Source organism: Microtus oregoni, unplaced genomic scaffold, assembly GCF_018167655.1.
Source record: "Microtus oregoni isolate MIOR12 unplaced genomic scaffold, Mior012 000052F_000, whole genome shotgun sequence".
Taxonomy (NCBI): Eukaryota; Metazoa; Chordata; class Mammalia; order Rodentia; family Cricetidae; genus Microtus; species Microtus oregoni.
Window position 1 is genome coordinate 4,655,288 of NW_024543812.1, and position 15,985 is coordinate 4,671,272.

Consider the following 15,985-nt stretch of genomic DNA (forward strand, 5'->3'; position numbering starts at 1 on the left):
GGAGTGGGGGGAGGGGGCGAAGGGTGGGAGGTGGGGGAGAAGGGTGGGGGTAGGGGGAGAAGGGTGGGAGGAGGGGAAGGTAAATGGGAGGCTGAGAGGAGGTGGAAACTTGTTTTTTGTTTATGTTTTTTTTTCTTCTTTTCGCAATAAAAAAAACAATTAGAGATTACAAACAAAAAGGTAGAGGAAATGAATAAATCGCTCAAAGACACGCAAGAAAACCAAGAGAAACAAGAAAAAGCAATCAAACAGGTTAGGGAAGCGGTTCAAGACATGAAGAATGAAATGGAAGCAATGAAGAAAGCACAAACCGAGGAAAGAATGGAGATGGAAAATCTGGTTAAACGAACAGGAACGACAGAGACAAGTACTAACAACAGATTACAAGAGATAGAAGAGAGAATATCAGACACTGAAGATACCATAGAGAAAATAAACACACTGATCAAAGAAAACAGAAAAACCAACAAATTCTCATCACAAAACATTCAGGAAATTTGGGACACAATAAAAAGACCAAACCTAAGAATCATTGGAGTAGAAGAAGGAGAAGAAGTGCAGCTCAACGGTACAGAAAATATACTTAATAAAATTATAGAAGAAAACTTTCCCAACCTGAAGAAAGAGGTACCTATGAAGGTTCAAGAAGCATACAGAACACCAAATTCGCTGGATCAAAAAAAAAAAAAACATCCCCTTGCCATATAATAATCAAAACACAAAATATACAGAATAAAGAAAGAATATTAAGAGCTGCAAAGGAAAAAGGCCAAGTTACTTATAAAGGTAAACCTATCAGACTTACACCTGACTTCTCTATGGAAACCATGAAAGCCAGAAGGTCCTGGATAGATGTACTGCAGAAATTAAGAGATCATGGATCCAAGCCCAGACTATTATATCCAACCAAGCTTTTATTCACTATAAATGGAGAAAACAAAATTTTCCAGGATAAAAAGAAATTTAAACAATACGTAGCCACAAATCCAGCCTTACAGAAAATTATAGAAGGAAAATCACTAACCAAGGAGTCCAACAATGCTCAAAATAACTCAGTCATCTAGAGACCTTTCACCAGCGCAACTCAAAGAAGGGAAAAACACAAACTCTACTACTAAAAAAGTGACCGGAGTTAACAACCACTGGTCATTAATATCACTTAATGTCAATGGGCTCAACTCACCTATAAAAAGGCACAGGCTAAGGGATTGGATACGAAAACAGGATCCAACATTCTGCTGTCTATAAGAAACACACCTCAACCAGAAAGACAGGCACCTACTCAGAGTAAAGGGCTGGGAAAAGGCTTATCAAGCAAATGGTCCGAAGAAACAAGCAGGTGTGGCCATACTAATTTCTAACAAAGTTGATGTCAAACTTAAATCAATCAGAAGAGATGGAGAGGGACATTTTATACTCATAACAGGAACAATTCATCAGGATGAAGTCTCAATCCTGAATATCTATGCCCCTAATATAAAAGCGCCCACGTATGTAAAAGAAACATTACTAAAACTCAAGGCAGCCATCAAACCGCACACACTAATAGTAGGAGACTTCAACACTCCTCTCTCACCAATGGACAGGTCAATCAAACAGAAACCTAACAGAGAAATTAGAGAATTAATGGAGGTAATGAAGCAAATGGACTTAACAGTCATCTATAGATTATTCCACCCAAAGAGGAAAGAATATACCTTCTTCTCTGCAGCTCATGGAACCTTCTCGAAAATTGACCACATACTAGGTAGCAAAGCTAACTTACACAGTTACAAAAAAATATTAGTAACCACCTGCGTCTTATCAGATCACTATGGATTAAAGTTAGAATTCAACAACAATGCTACCCCCAGAAAGCCTACAAACTCATAGAAACTGAACAGTCAACTACTGAACCATACCTGGATTAAGGAAGAAATAAAGAAAGAATTTAAAGTCTTCCTTGAATTCAATGAAAATAAAGAAACAACATACTAGAACATATGGGACACTATGAAAGCAGTGCTAAGAGGAAAGTACATCACACTAAATTCCCACTTAAAGAAAACAGAGAAAGCATATATTGATGACTTAACAGCCCACCTGAAAGCTCTAGAAAAAAAAGAAGCAGACTCACCTAGGAGGAGTAGAAGATTGGAAATAATCAAACAGAGGGCTGAAATCAACAAAATAGAAACACAGAAAACAATCCAAAGAATCAATGAAACAAAAACCTGGTTCCTGGAGAAAATCAACAAGATTGATAAACCCCTATCCAAACTAATCAAACGGCAGAGAGAGAATACGTAAATTAATAAGATCAGAAATGAAAAGGGGGACATAACCACAGACACAGAGGAAATTCAGAGAATCATCAGATCTTATTACAAAAGCCTGTATAAAACAAAACTGGAAAATGTAAAAGAAATGGACACTTTTTTAGATAAATACCATATAAGAAAGTTACACCAGGACCAGGTGAACAATCTAAACAGACCTGTTGGTCGCGAAGAATTAGAAGCAGTTATCAAAAACCTCCCTACCAAAAAAAGCCCAGGACCAGATGGTTTCAATGCAGAATTCTACCATAACTTCCAAGAAGACCTAATACCTATACTCCTTAATGTATTCCACAATAAAGAAACAGAAGGGTCATTACCTAATTCCTTTTATGAAGCTACAGTTACTCTGATACCAAAAATACTCAAAGACTCAACCAGGAAAGAGAATTACAGTCCAATCTCACTCATGAACATCGACGAAAAAATCCTCAACAAAATACTGGCAAACCAAATCCAAGAACACATCCGAAATATTATCCATTATGATCAAGTAGCCTTCATTCCTGAGATGCAGGGCTGGTTCAACATACAAAAATCTATCAATGTAATCCAGCATATAAATAAACTGAAAGAAAATGACCATATGATCATCTCATTAGATGCTGAAAAAGCATTCGACAAAATTCAACATAGATTTATGTTAAAAATCTTGGAGAGATTAGGGATACAAGGGTCATACCTAAATATAATAAAAGCTATATACAGCAAGCCGACAGCTAACATCAAATTAAACGGAGAGAAACTCAAAGCCATCCCGCTTAACTCAGGAACACGACAAGGATGTCCACTCTCACCATACCTCTTCAATATAGTGCTTGAAGTTCTAGCAATAGCAATAAGACAACATAATGGGATCAAGGGGATTCGAATTGGAAAGGAAGAAGTTAAACTCTTGTTATTCGCAGATGATATGATAGTGTACTTAAGCGACCCCCAAAACTCCACCAAAGAACTTTTACAGCTGATAAACAGCTTTAGTAATGTGGCAGGATACAAGATCAACTCCAAAAAATCAGTTGCCCTCTTATACACAAAGTATAGGGAAGCAGAGAGGGAAATCAGAGAAGCTTCACCTTTCACGATAGGCACAAACAGCATAAAATATCTTGGGGTAAATCTAACCAAGGAAGTGAAAGATCTATTTGACAAGAACTTTAAGGCATTGAAGAAAGAAATTGAAGAGGATACCAAAAAAAATGGATGGATCTACCTTGCTCTTGGATTGGGAGGATCAACATAGTAAAAATGGCAATTCTACCTAAGGCAATTTATAGATTCAATGCAAACCCAATCAAGGTCCCATCAAAATTCTTCACAGATTTTGAGAGGACAATAATCAACTTTATATGGAAAAACAAAAAACCCAGGATAGCCAAAACAATCCTATACAATAAAGGATCTTCTGGAGGCATTGCCATCCCTGACTTCAAACTCTATTACAGAGCTACAGTAATGAAAACAGTGTGGTACTGGCATAAAAACAGAGAAGTCGACCAATGGAATCGTATAGAAGACCCGGATTTTAACCCACAAACCTATGAACACCTCATTTTTGATAAAGGAGCTAAAAGTATACAATGGAAGAAAGAAAGCATCTTCAACAAATGGTGCTGGCACAACTGGATGTCAACATGTAGAAGAATGAAAATAGATCCATATCTATCACCATGCACAAAACTCAAGTCCAAGTGGATTAAAGACCTCAATATCAGCCCGAACACACTGAAAAGGATTGAAGAGAAAGTGGGAAATACCCTACAACAGATGGGCACAGGAGATCGCTTCCTATGTATAACCCCAGAAGCACAGACATTAAGGGCAACATTGAATAAATGGGACCTACTAAGACCGAGAAGCTTCTGCAAAGCAAAGGACACTCTCAGTAAGACACAAAGGCAACCTACTGACTGGGAGAAGATCTTCACCAACCCTGCAACAGACAAAGGTCTGATCTCCAAAATATATAGAGAACTCAAGAAACTAGACTTTAAAATGCTAATTAACCCAATTAAAAAATGGGGCACTGATCTGAACAAAGAATTCTCAACAGAAGAAGTTCAAATGGCCAAAAGACACTTAAGGTCATGCTCAACTTCCATAGCAATCAGAGAAATGCAAATCAAAACAAATTTGAGATATCATCTTACACCTGTCAGAATGGCTAAAGTCAAAAACATCAATGATAACCTTTGCTGGAGAGGCTGTGGAGGAAGGGGTACCCTCATCCATTGCTGGTGGGAATGCAATCTTGTGCAACCACTATGGAACTCAGTGTTTCGGTTTCTCAGGAAATTCGGGATCAACCTACCCCTGGACCCAGCAATACCACTCTTGGGAATATACCCAAGAGATGCCCTATCATATGACAAAAGCATTTGTTCAACTATGTTCATAGCAGCATTATTTGTAATAGCCAGAACCTGGAAACAACCTAGATGCCCTTCAATGGAAGAATGGATGAAGAAAGTTTGGAATATCTACACATTAGAGTACTACGCTGCAGTAAAAAAAAAAAAATGACTTCTCGAATTTTGCATGCAAATGGATGGAAATAGAAAACACTATCCTGAGTGAGGTATCCCAGACCCAAAAAGATGAATATGGGATGTACTCACTCATAATTGGTTTCTAGCCATAAATAAGGGTCACGGAGTCTACAATAGGTGAATCTAAAGAAGCTAAGGAAGAAGGGGAACCCAAGGAAAAACATATAGTTATCCTCTTGGCTAAGGGAAGTAGACAAAATTGCCGGGGAGAAAATTGGGATCTTGGGGTGGGGTGGGATGGGGGTAAGGGGAGATGGGGAGAGAAAGGGAGAATTGGAGAATGGGGGGAACTTGGGAAAAAAGGAGGATTGGGATAAAGGAAGGTTGGACAGGGGAGCACGGAACCACAATTCTTAGTTATGAGAGCCACTTTAGGGTTGGCAAGAGACCTGACCCTAGAGGGGCTCCCAGGAGCCCAAGGCGATGTCCCCAGTTAGTTCCTTGGGCAGCTGAGGATAGGGAACCTGAAATGACCCTATCCTAGAGCAATTCTGACGAATATCTTGCATATCATCATAGAACCTTCATCTGGTGATGGATGGAGATAGAGACAGAGACCCACACTGGAGCACTGGACTGAGCTCCCAACGTCCCAATGAGGAGCAGAAGGAGGGAGAACATGAGCAAAGAAGTCGGGACCACGAGGGATGCACCCACCCACTGAGACAGTGGAGCTGATATATTGAGAGCTCACCAAGACCAGCTGGACTGTGACTGAAAAAGCATGAGATAAAACTTGACTCTGTGAACATGGCGAACAATGAGGGCTGATGAGACGCAAAGGACAATGGCACGGGGGTTTGATCCTATGTAATGTGATGGCTTTGTGGGAGCCTAGCCAGTTTGGATGCTCACCTTCCTAGATATGTACGGAGGTGGGAGGTCCTAGGTCTTACCACAGGGCAGAAAACCCTGACTGCTCTTTGGACTGGAGAGGAAGGGGAAAAGTAGTGGGCGGAGGGGGAGAAGGGTGGGAGGAGGTGGCATAGGGTGGGAGGAGGGGGAGGGAAATGGGAGGCTGGGAGGAGGTGGAAACTTGTTTTTTTTTTTCTTTTCTCCTTTTCTCAATAAAGAAAAAAGAAAAAAAAAGACTCCCCCTTACATAATAACTATATATTATGTCAAGTTGACATAAAACTACATAACACAATGAGTGTTTTACCTAAATCTATGTATATTCATGGCAATCATGCCTGGTAGCCTTCAAAATTCAAATGATGCTATCTTTGCTGTACAGAAACTTTTTAATTTTATGAGATCTCATGTATCAACTGATACTGTAACTTATTTAGCTTCCAGTTGAATTTAGAAAATTCTTAACTGTGTCAATAAGTTGAAGTACTTCACATTGTGTTGCCTGTATGTGCACGTTTGCAGGGCCATTTATCAGAAAGTCACATCCCTGAAAACTTACTATCCTCTTCCCAGCAGGCATCAACTACCATTAGCTCTTTAGATATGGGTAAAACTTCACAAGGCAATCCCTCAATCTATGCTGATATTTTTCTGGCTTGATTTTGTGCCAGTCTTGTACATAGAATCCTAGTTAGTGTGAGGTCAAGTGTGCTGTCATGACCAGAAAATATTGTTTTGCTACAGAATACCACTATGTCTATCTAGCTATTACAATCATTTTCCTCTACCTTCCACAATATTGCTACACCTCTCCCATTTGGATCTGAGCATTCCATATTTTCTTATTTCCCACACACTGAGTAGTTTTGGTCTCTCTAACAACATCTACTACGATTTAAGCAAAAGCTTCTCTAATATGAATAGATTGAGAGGTGTCCTAATCTGTGGGTATAAAGACACATAGTTGAGAGCAGTTTTATTACCATGTCCATTTATCAGAATCATAGTATTAAGTTTTTATATAAGGTCTATGAAATAATCATTGTTATCCTTTATTCTATTTTATTTTAGTTAATGTTAGAAGGCATCAGTTCCATCTTGTGGAGCTGACTTTAAATACAATTAGAATATTGTGGATTACTACCATAACATGTATATCACTGATGTACTAATGAGCCTATCTTACCAGACTAGTTGCTATTATAGCTCATGGTCCTTATAGGTATGTGGGTAAGACTAATGATTACTTTTCTCCTCTTGTAACATAGCATTTTCATTTTTTTCATTATATTTTTATATTTAACACAATTTTCAAATTCAATTATATTTTGATCATGTTCTTCACCTCTCCAAAGTCCTTCCAGATCCTATCCCTCTCACTACCCACCATTTTTAAGTTCTTAAAAAAGAAACAAAAAAACAAACAAAAACCAATACAACAAAACCTCCAAGACCAAGAAAAAAAAACACATTCGAAAAGAAAATGAACAAAAAACTGTAATCAAATAAAAGTACACATGCACATTAATAAAAATGTGAAGTTGAATTATATATTGGATAAGTACTCCTGAACGTAAGGCCTGCCCTGGAGTAGTTGATATACCTAGTGACACACTGTTGGAGAAAACTGATTTTCCCTCTCCCAGAAGTTTTGGTGATAGTTCCACTGTTAACATTTAACCTCATGGCTGGTTTTAATTCATTCATTCTTTCACTTTTTACAAATACAACAAAATATAATAAGACAAAATAAAAACAGTAACACTGACATTGGGAAAGACAAACAAACAGAAGAAAAATAGCCCAAGAGAAGGCACAAGATTCAGAGACTCACTTGTTCACACACTCAGCAATCCCATAAAAATGTTAAACTGCAAGCCATAATATTAATGCAGAGGAACTGTTCCAGGCATTGTGCATGTTACTTCCCTCTCTGTGAGTTCATATGAGCTTTCTTCATATTGATTTAGAGGTTCTTGATTTCTTGCTGTCCTCCAACCCTCTGACTTTCATATCCTTTCTGCAATCTCTTCTCTAGGGTTCTCCAAGCTCTGAGGGACAGGATTATGCATATTACTTTCAAGCACTATTAAAGCTAGCTAGTAGAGATGAAGTTTCCTTATAAATACCACTTTGATGCATCCATGTCCTATAACTCATATATGTGGTGTTTACAAAATTCAGGTCTGATCAACAATTTATGGAGGGAAACTATGAACAATTACTATATCCTGTATTGGTTGGAGTGTCTATCACCAAGAACTCAAAAATATTAATCCATAAGTGATCTGCATTTTCAATTTAATACTCTGTGGTATCTGTCGGAGGCATTGTCCCCTACCTATTATAAAATAACTCTAAATTCCTTTCAAATGCACATATTTTAGGAAGTTGCTATATTAGGAGGTTTCCATATTGCATTCTCAAATATCTTCAGTGTTACCTATTCATTCCCATACTGAGTCCTCTGCCCTCCACTCTGATCCCATCCTCCACCTCATTTAATCTTTCCTCTTCCATAATTCACATTCTACATTCATATCACATGATGTTTTACCTTATGCTTTAGTGTAGATGTTCTCAAATTTTACTTGCATATTTATGATACATTTGAATATTTATGGTATAACTTTATAATTTGTATGGTTTCATACAAGAAAAAATTTATATTTAAATCTCGTTCAAAATAAAATGCTAAAAATGCTTTATTTCATTATTGAATTGCCTGTTAGTTTCATTATAATGAACTAACTTTATGTATATATGTATATACTGTCTTAAAGAAATTTTTAATCGTAGCACACATTTTCATATTAATAAAAATTAGTCCTTGCTCTTGCTTCTCTTTTTTTTCTGTTCAAGCATGCTTTTATTATCTTGTATCCCTTACATTTTTTTTATAAATTTGAAACAGCTTGAAAATATTTTTGTGCAAAGAATTGGGTAAAACTTGTATTGGAATTATATATGATGTACAGAAAAAGTTAGGGAAAGGACACTTCAAATATATTATTGTCTTAGTTAGGGTTTCTTTTTCTGTGAAGAGACACCACGACCACAGCAACTGTTATAATGGAAAACATTTAATTCGGGCTAGCTTACAGGTTCAGAGATTTATTTCATTATTGCCATGGTGGGAAGCTTAGAGGTCTGAATAGGCAGACATGGTGCTAGACAAGTAGCTGAGAGTTATATATCTAAAACAGACAGAGTGACACTGAGTTTGTTTTGGGATTCTAAAACTTCAAGGTTTACACCTATTGGCACACTTCTTTCAACAAAACCACACCTAATTGTGGCATTCCCTATGACCATATGGGAGCAATTTTCCTTCAAAACACCACAATTATGTCATAAAATATATAAACAGGGACTATTTTTACATTTGATCATAACTTCTTGAATTATGCTGTTTTTTATATTTTAAGTATCAATATATTATTCAAATTTATTAAATAAATCATAATAAATTTGAGCCAAACCATTTATTTTATAATTTTTGAAAAATATATAATTATTAATGTTTATAATTACATTTTGATTTTATACAGAAAAATAATTGCTTATATCCACCTTTTTCATGATCTAGTTGCTATCTTGTAACACATATTTGGATATGGCTTTTAAGATTTTCTACTGAAGCACAATATTATAACTTAACATTATTTATAATAAGCTCAGTTTACTACAGTGTAAATTTCATAATGTAAATTTAATGTAAGATGGATAATAAAGTGTTTTTATGTATTCACAAGTAAATGTAACATTCACTACCACCTAATTCAAGAAACGCACATCATGTAAATAGGAAGCTCTATGCCTCACAACAGTCAGCCCCTATTATTCTGTTTGCACCACTTAAAGAGATTCTGTGTCCTGTGGTACCAGTTTTTGACAATTTTGTTTAATGTAACTGTATATGTAGTGATTAATTTCAATGTCAACTTGGTTAGTTAAAAAACACATAAGACATTAATTAAGCCAACCTCTAGTCATGTCTGTTAATCTGATTAAATTAAGAATCACCTAAAACATTAACAAAACCTGTCTCAAGGTATGTCTGTGAGTACATTTCCGGAAAAGTTTAATTGATGAGGAAGGCCTACTTTGAATATGGTTGGTACTATTCTATAAATTAGGACCCAAGGTTAAATAAAGTGGGAGAACAGACAAAGTCTGCTGAGCACCATTATCCCCCATCGGGCTTTCTTGTTGAACATATGGACCAAGTCAATTCCAGTATCATGCTTTCTTTAGTATGACAGATTAAATTCCTTTGAATCATAAACCCAAATACTTCCTCCTTTAAATTGCTTTCTGTTAATTTTTGATCACAGATTTGATAACAATAACAAATGCAGATTAATAACGCACAAGCATTTATGTTACTATTCTTTCCTTCTTATCACTAAGATGTACTTCCATTCAGATTTCTTTCTACATTTTGAACTGAAGTATATTGACACATATTTGATGTTCTCAAATTTTCATGTTATTTTAGACTTGGAAATATCCACTAAGGCACAAATCTTAAACATTTATCATGAACAAATTTATGAATTATTTTATTTTATTTCTCATATTTTTTTTATTTTATAGGTAGGATGACTTAATTCTACTTGAAGTTGAGAAGATTTATTTACTCCTGTATTTTCTCTGAAATTATTATAGTTACAGCTCTCTTCTTCATGCCCTTCATCCGTTTTGAGTCAGTATTTTGCATGGTATAAGGAAGGGGTTCATTTTCATTTCTGTTCATACAGCTATATGAAGATTAACATTATTTGTAAAAAACTTTGCTCACCCCCTTACATAGTCATACACACGCATACACAGTATATAGTATTGTTCCTTTTCTTGAAATGCAGTGTATAAATGTCACATGATCTTAATTCTGGATGACAGATTGCTTCCTTCAATATGTGTTTCTGTCTTCATGTCAGAACCATACTCCCTTGATTACTCTATTTTTGTAATAAATTTGGAATGTAAAACTGTAAGGTTTAGCATTTTCTTCTCATTTCTCAAGTTTGTTTCAAGAATTCTAGATCCCATACTTAGGTCTTACATTGGGTTTTACTTCCTGTGCTATTAAGCTCTATTTTAAGCTTATACACATTAAGGATTATTATGTCTTCTTTCTGAATTGACACTTTAATCATCATGAAAATTCCCCTTTATCCTCTGCTTCCCAAATTCTTTCAACTTTATCCTCTTTTGACTCTGATTATTTTTAACTCCTCACTCCTTTGCAGTCATAGATTTGCCTCTATGTGAAAATCTAAAAGTTTTTACAAATCACTTCAATTATTCACAATCATCAATGATCACAGTCCTCTCCATTATGCTTCATAAAGTTGGGATACATTTTGTGGAATTATATCCCAGTTTTAACTTTAAACTAAAACACTAATGAGTCATCAGGTGTTCTATCTTGACCACAAAAAAATTAAACTATATTTTTTTGGCAGAGCAAAAAAAAAACAGTTTAAACTGTGTCAAACATATTGCTTTGGAGTTAGACAAGATTCAAATTCTGATCATACTTATACTATGCAAATTATTGTGATTTGGTGCCTATATTTACAATTTTTTTCACTTTTAATGGTAGATGTTTTAATGAACATGTGATTGTTAAAAATATTTGTAGATATAAAATTTAATATACTTAATGTAAGTACATTTGAATCACTGTTAATAAAACCTCAGAGAGAGAAATTGGAGTTCAGCCTGAAGGTCAGAAAAGCAAAAGAGCTAGCCACTGTCTCTTACCTCAACCTCAGTCCAAAATGGCTATTCTGCATCCAGGAATCTCAGAATAAGACTGTCTGAGAGCTGTTTCCTTCCGATTTATAATCCTCTCTGTGTCTCAGATTGAAAGCTTGCACCACTAAGATTAATCACATTCACACTCTGGTTTACCTGGCAACTAAAATGTGTACTGGGATTAAATGTGTGTTACCAATGCCTGGTCTGGAAGGATTATCAGTGGAGCTGTTTTACTCTCTGATCTACAAGCAAGCTTTATTTATTAAAATACAATTGATATGTCACTACATACATTAATGTTAAATAATATAGGAAACTGATCATCACTATGGTGAATATCTAGAGCTGTTCTAAAATAATGGAAGCAATTCAGAAATAGTAAGCTACATATCATGCTATTTATAGTATTCTTCATGTTTTTGATAAACTAATAACTAGTAAAATTCTAAGGACATCTGAAGGCGTAAGTCACAAACAATGCCACACCAGTTTGGAATTATGATTAATATAGTGGTATTTATTTAAAGGGGAAAAAACTTACAGATAACGTCCCAGACAACAGCCCTCTGCGCAATCAGGAAGAAGTCTAGTCGCCAGAACTGGAGCAGGAAGCAAAGAGAGTGAGAAGGGAAGTAGCCGCTTTTTTAAATGGAGAGAGACCACGCCCCAATGGGCTGGTATCTCAGCCGCTATTGGCTGGAGGAGTGGAAGGAACTTCCGCAACAAACGTCTTTTAAATAAGATTGCAAGGATACAGACATACTATTTTTCTTACAACATAAACTTTCCACAAGACTTTAGGAAATTATCTGAGACATGCTCATTTTATTCTAGAGACATTGAAAGCAGAATTTCACACAGATAATAAAGGATCAGGCAAATATCTACATGACAATAAAGGATTAGGTAAATATCTACATATAAATATTTTGTGTGTGGTATCTGGGGTTTTAGAAGTGGCATCACTGAATAGAAAATAGTTTCTTCTACTTTCCTTGGGTTGTGAGAATAGCAACACATAATCTTAAGAAATATTAGAAAAGCATGACATAATTTTTTACAAAGAACAGGTTGGGATATTTACTGGGAGTTTAGCTTGACTACTCATTAGAAAACAACATTTTATTTTTATAGGCAAGTGAAGTACGAGGTGAAAGAATCAGTAATTGTTCATTTCTTAATATTCTAATGGATGATTGAAATAAGAATATTATAATGTATTTAAATAAATTATATCAATGTTATAATCTAAAATTAAACTTATCTTAAATAATCTATAAAATATAACAATGTGCATAGTTATGAAGACCATGCAATGATTTGTTACAGGTATACATTGAGCAAAAATAAAATTATAATATTTCATCAAATACTAACTTTTTAAAGATGAAATTTGAAGTTTTCTTTATGACTATTTGAAATATAGAGGACACTTTTGTTTATAGTCATCCTGCTAGGCAATAGCACAGCAAAATTTCTTACTGTTATATTTCTATATAATTTAATCCATATTTGGTCAATTTCTCTCTTTTCTTTCATATGCAGCATTATCATCAACTTCGTGTGCTTATTATTCTACAATTCTATCAGATCAATTTTTATCAAAATTAGATTCTTCTCTAAAACAATATATCATGACCACAATTACCCTTTCTTCTATTCCTCCCAGTCCTCCCTATGTCTCCTCACTCCCTCAAATCAACTTCCCTGTTTCTTTAATACAAAGCAGGCTTCCAAAACATGATAAAATATGACAAGACAAAAAGCCCTCATATCAAGATCTGATCTCCAAAATATATAAAGAACTCAAGAAACTAGACTTTAAAATGCTAATTAACCCAATTAAAAAATGGGGCACTGAACTGAACAGAGAATTCTCAACAGAAGAACTTCAAATGGCCAAAAGACACTTAAGGTCATGCTCAACCTCCTTATCGATCAGGGAAATGCAAATCAAAACAACTTTGAGATACCATCTTACACCTGAGAATGGCTAAAATGAAAAACACCAATGATAGCCTTTGCTGGAGAGGTTGTGGAGTAAGGGATACACTCATCCATTGCTGGTGGGAATGCAAACTTGTGAAACCATTTTGGAAATCAATATTGAATAAAAAAAATATCAAAAAAGTAAAAAATTAAAAATAACAATAAAAGAATGAGAGTTTAAAATAAAGTCTTGTAAATATGGAAAATAAAAAAAAAGATTATCAGATTAGTTGTGGTTTACTTTACATAAATAAATCCTGCAAAAAACTGAAAAAAAGATGTGATGAGTATAGCATTAATTATTAACTTCAAACCATTTCATTATTATGCAATGATGTGGGATATCCCTCTGTATGCTGTGAATATATTTTATTACCATTAGTTAATAAAGAAGCTGATTTGGCCAATAGCGAGGCATAATAGATGAAGGGAAAAAGAAGACAGAGTAGGAGAGATGCAAACATCTGCCAGAAAAGCAGGATGTTAGGTAGCAATTAACAAGCTTTGTGGTAAAATATAAACTAATAGAAATGGGTTAATTTAATTGTAAGAGCTAGTTAACAACAAGCCTCAGCTTACAAGCCAAACAGTATGTAATTAATATTAAGCCTCTGAGTGGTTATTTTAAAAGTGTTTTGATTGAGTAAAATACAAAATCAAATGATCTTTCACATAGACACATACAAGTACAGAGCTCTAGAAAGAAACAATTGGTTATCTTTTTATGAGATTATAGGCCTTTGAATAATTTGTTACTCATTTGTCAAATTTTTCCCTTGTCATTATATCCTTAATTTCTATACAGCATTTTTACCAGATATATGGTTGACAAATATGCAAACATTTCAAATATTTCTTTCCCCTTAACATGTTCATGTTCTTTTATTTATTTATTTATTTTTCATTTTCAGCTTTCAGTTTGATATTGTTATGGAAGTACAAAAGTCTTAAATACTAGAAAGTTAGTTTCCTGTTTTTAATTTTGATGCGTGTGCTTTTTATGTAATATACAAGAAATAATTAGCTCTTTCCGTCTCCGTCCGCCATAGAAGAGGAGGCGCCACCATGTCTGCGCATCTGCAATGGATGGTCGTTCGGAACTGCTCCAGTTTCCTGATCAAGAGGAATAAGCAGACGTACAGCACTGAACCCAATAATCTGAAAGCCGATAACTCCTTCCGCTACAACGGGCTGATCCACCGCAAGACAGTGGGAGTGGAGCCCGTGGCCGACGGCAAAGGGGTTGTGGTGGTCATGAAACACAGATCCGGTCAGCGCAAACCAGCTACTTCTTACATAAGGACCACCATCAACAAGAATGCACGGGCCACCCTGAGCAGCATCAGACACATGATCCTAAAGAACAAGTACCGCCCCGATCTGCGCATGGCGGCCATCTGCAGGGCCAGTGCCATCCTACGAAGCCAGAAGCCTGTGGTGGTGAAGAGGAAACAGACCCGTCCCACCAAGAGATCCTGAGCCCTACACCCCAGAAGCAATAAAGAGTCTATTGACTTTTTTCAACCAAAAAAAAAAAAAAAGAAGAAGAAATAATTACCCAAGTGAAGGTAATTAGATTTTCAGTTATGTTTGCTTTTAAGTCTTTTCCAGGATCAGTACTAATATTTTAAGTCTTGGTATATTATGTTGGTATATTTTACATCTTTTAAATTTGGATATGAATTTGTCCTAGCACTTGAACAACTTATGTTTTTTTTTCCTAATTAACTCATTTGGTACCATATATTTTAAAATTAACTGAGTATGAGCTAAGGTGTTTATTTCTAGAATACAAATTCTAATAAAATTTTAAACGTTGTTTTGATTACTGTAGCTCTGTTGAATATCATCATATCAGTAAATGTGAGTTATAAAACTCTATTGTTAATTCTCAATATTGTTTTGGTTATTCTAGGTCCTTTGGTATTTTGTACATTTCCAAACTCAGATTTTCCATTTCTGAAAAAAACAAAACAACAAAAAACTGCCATTAGTATGTTTAATAGTATAAAATGGTTGGTTTCTTAGTTCTGTTATCATGTCTTTTAAATTATAAAGAAAATGTAATGTTTTCAATAAGCAGGTTTATTTTTTAGTTTTTATTTCTTAATATGAATGTTATTTAACTCCATTTTATTGCCTAATTGTTCTCCAAATTCTGGCAGAGTATTTACTAACAGTAGTGAGAGTAGACATCCTTATCTCATTTCGTTTTTTTTTCAGTGGCAAGTAAAGTGATTTTACCTGCGAATTTCCCATATTTTCTATTTATCATGTGGAGTATGTATCAATTTGTTGAATTATTTTTGAAAATCATGAAATAGCATTAAATACTGTCAGACCCTTTGCTCAGTATCAACCATGGTGATTATGCAGATTTTCATTCTTTAAAATGACTTATTTTGTGTATTTAATTTGGGGGAATAATTTTACCCTTTTTGTTATGTATATTCCATTGAAGATAGTGTCCTAATATCCAATATCCAGAACTTTGAAAACTAATTT

At 35.0% G+C, this 15,985-nt stretch overlaps 1 protein-coding gene across 1 annotated transcript; it reads left to right on the forward strand.

Moving 5' to 3' along the window:
• The first annotated feature begins 14,545 nt into the window (after positions 1–14,545).
• LOC121437346 (60S ribosomal protein L28-like) lies at positions 14,546–14,959 on the forward strand. Its single transcript, XM_041637224.1, has one exon. It carries the CDS (start codon positions 14,546–14,548, stop codon positions 14,957–14,959), a length of 414 nt encoding a protein of 137 aa, XP_041493158.1.
• Positions 14,960–15,985: the final 1,026 nt, after the last annotated feature.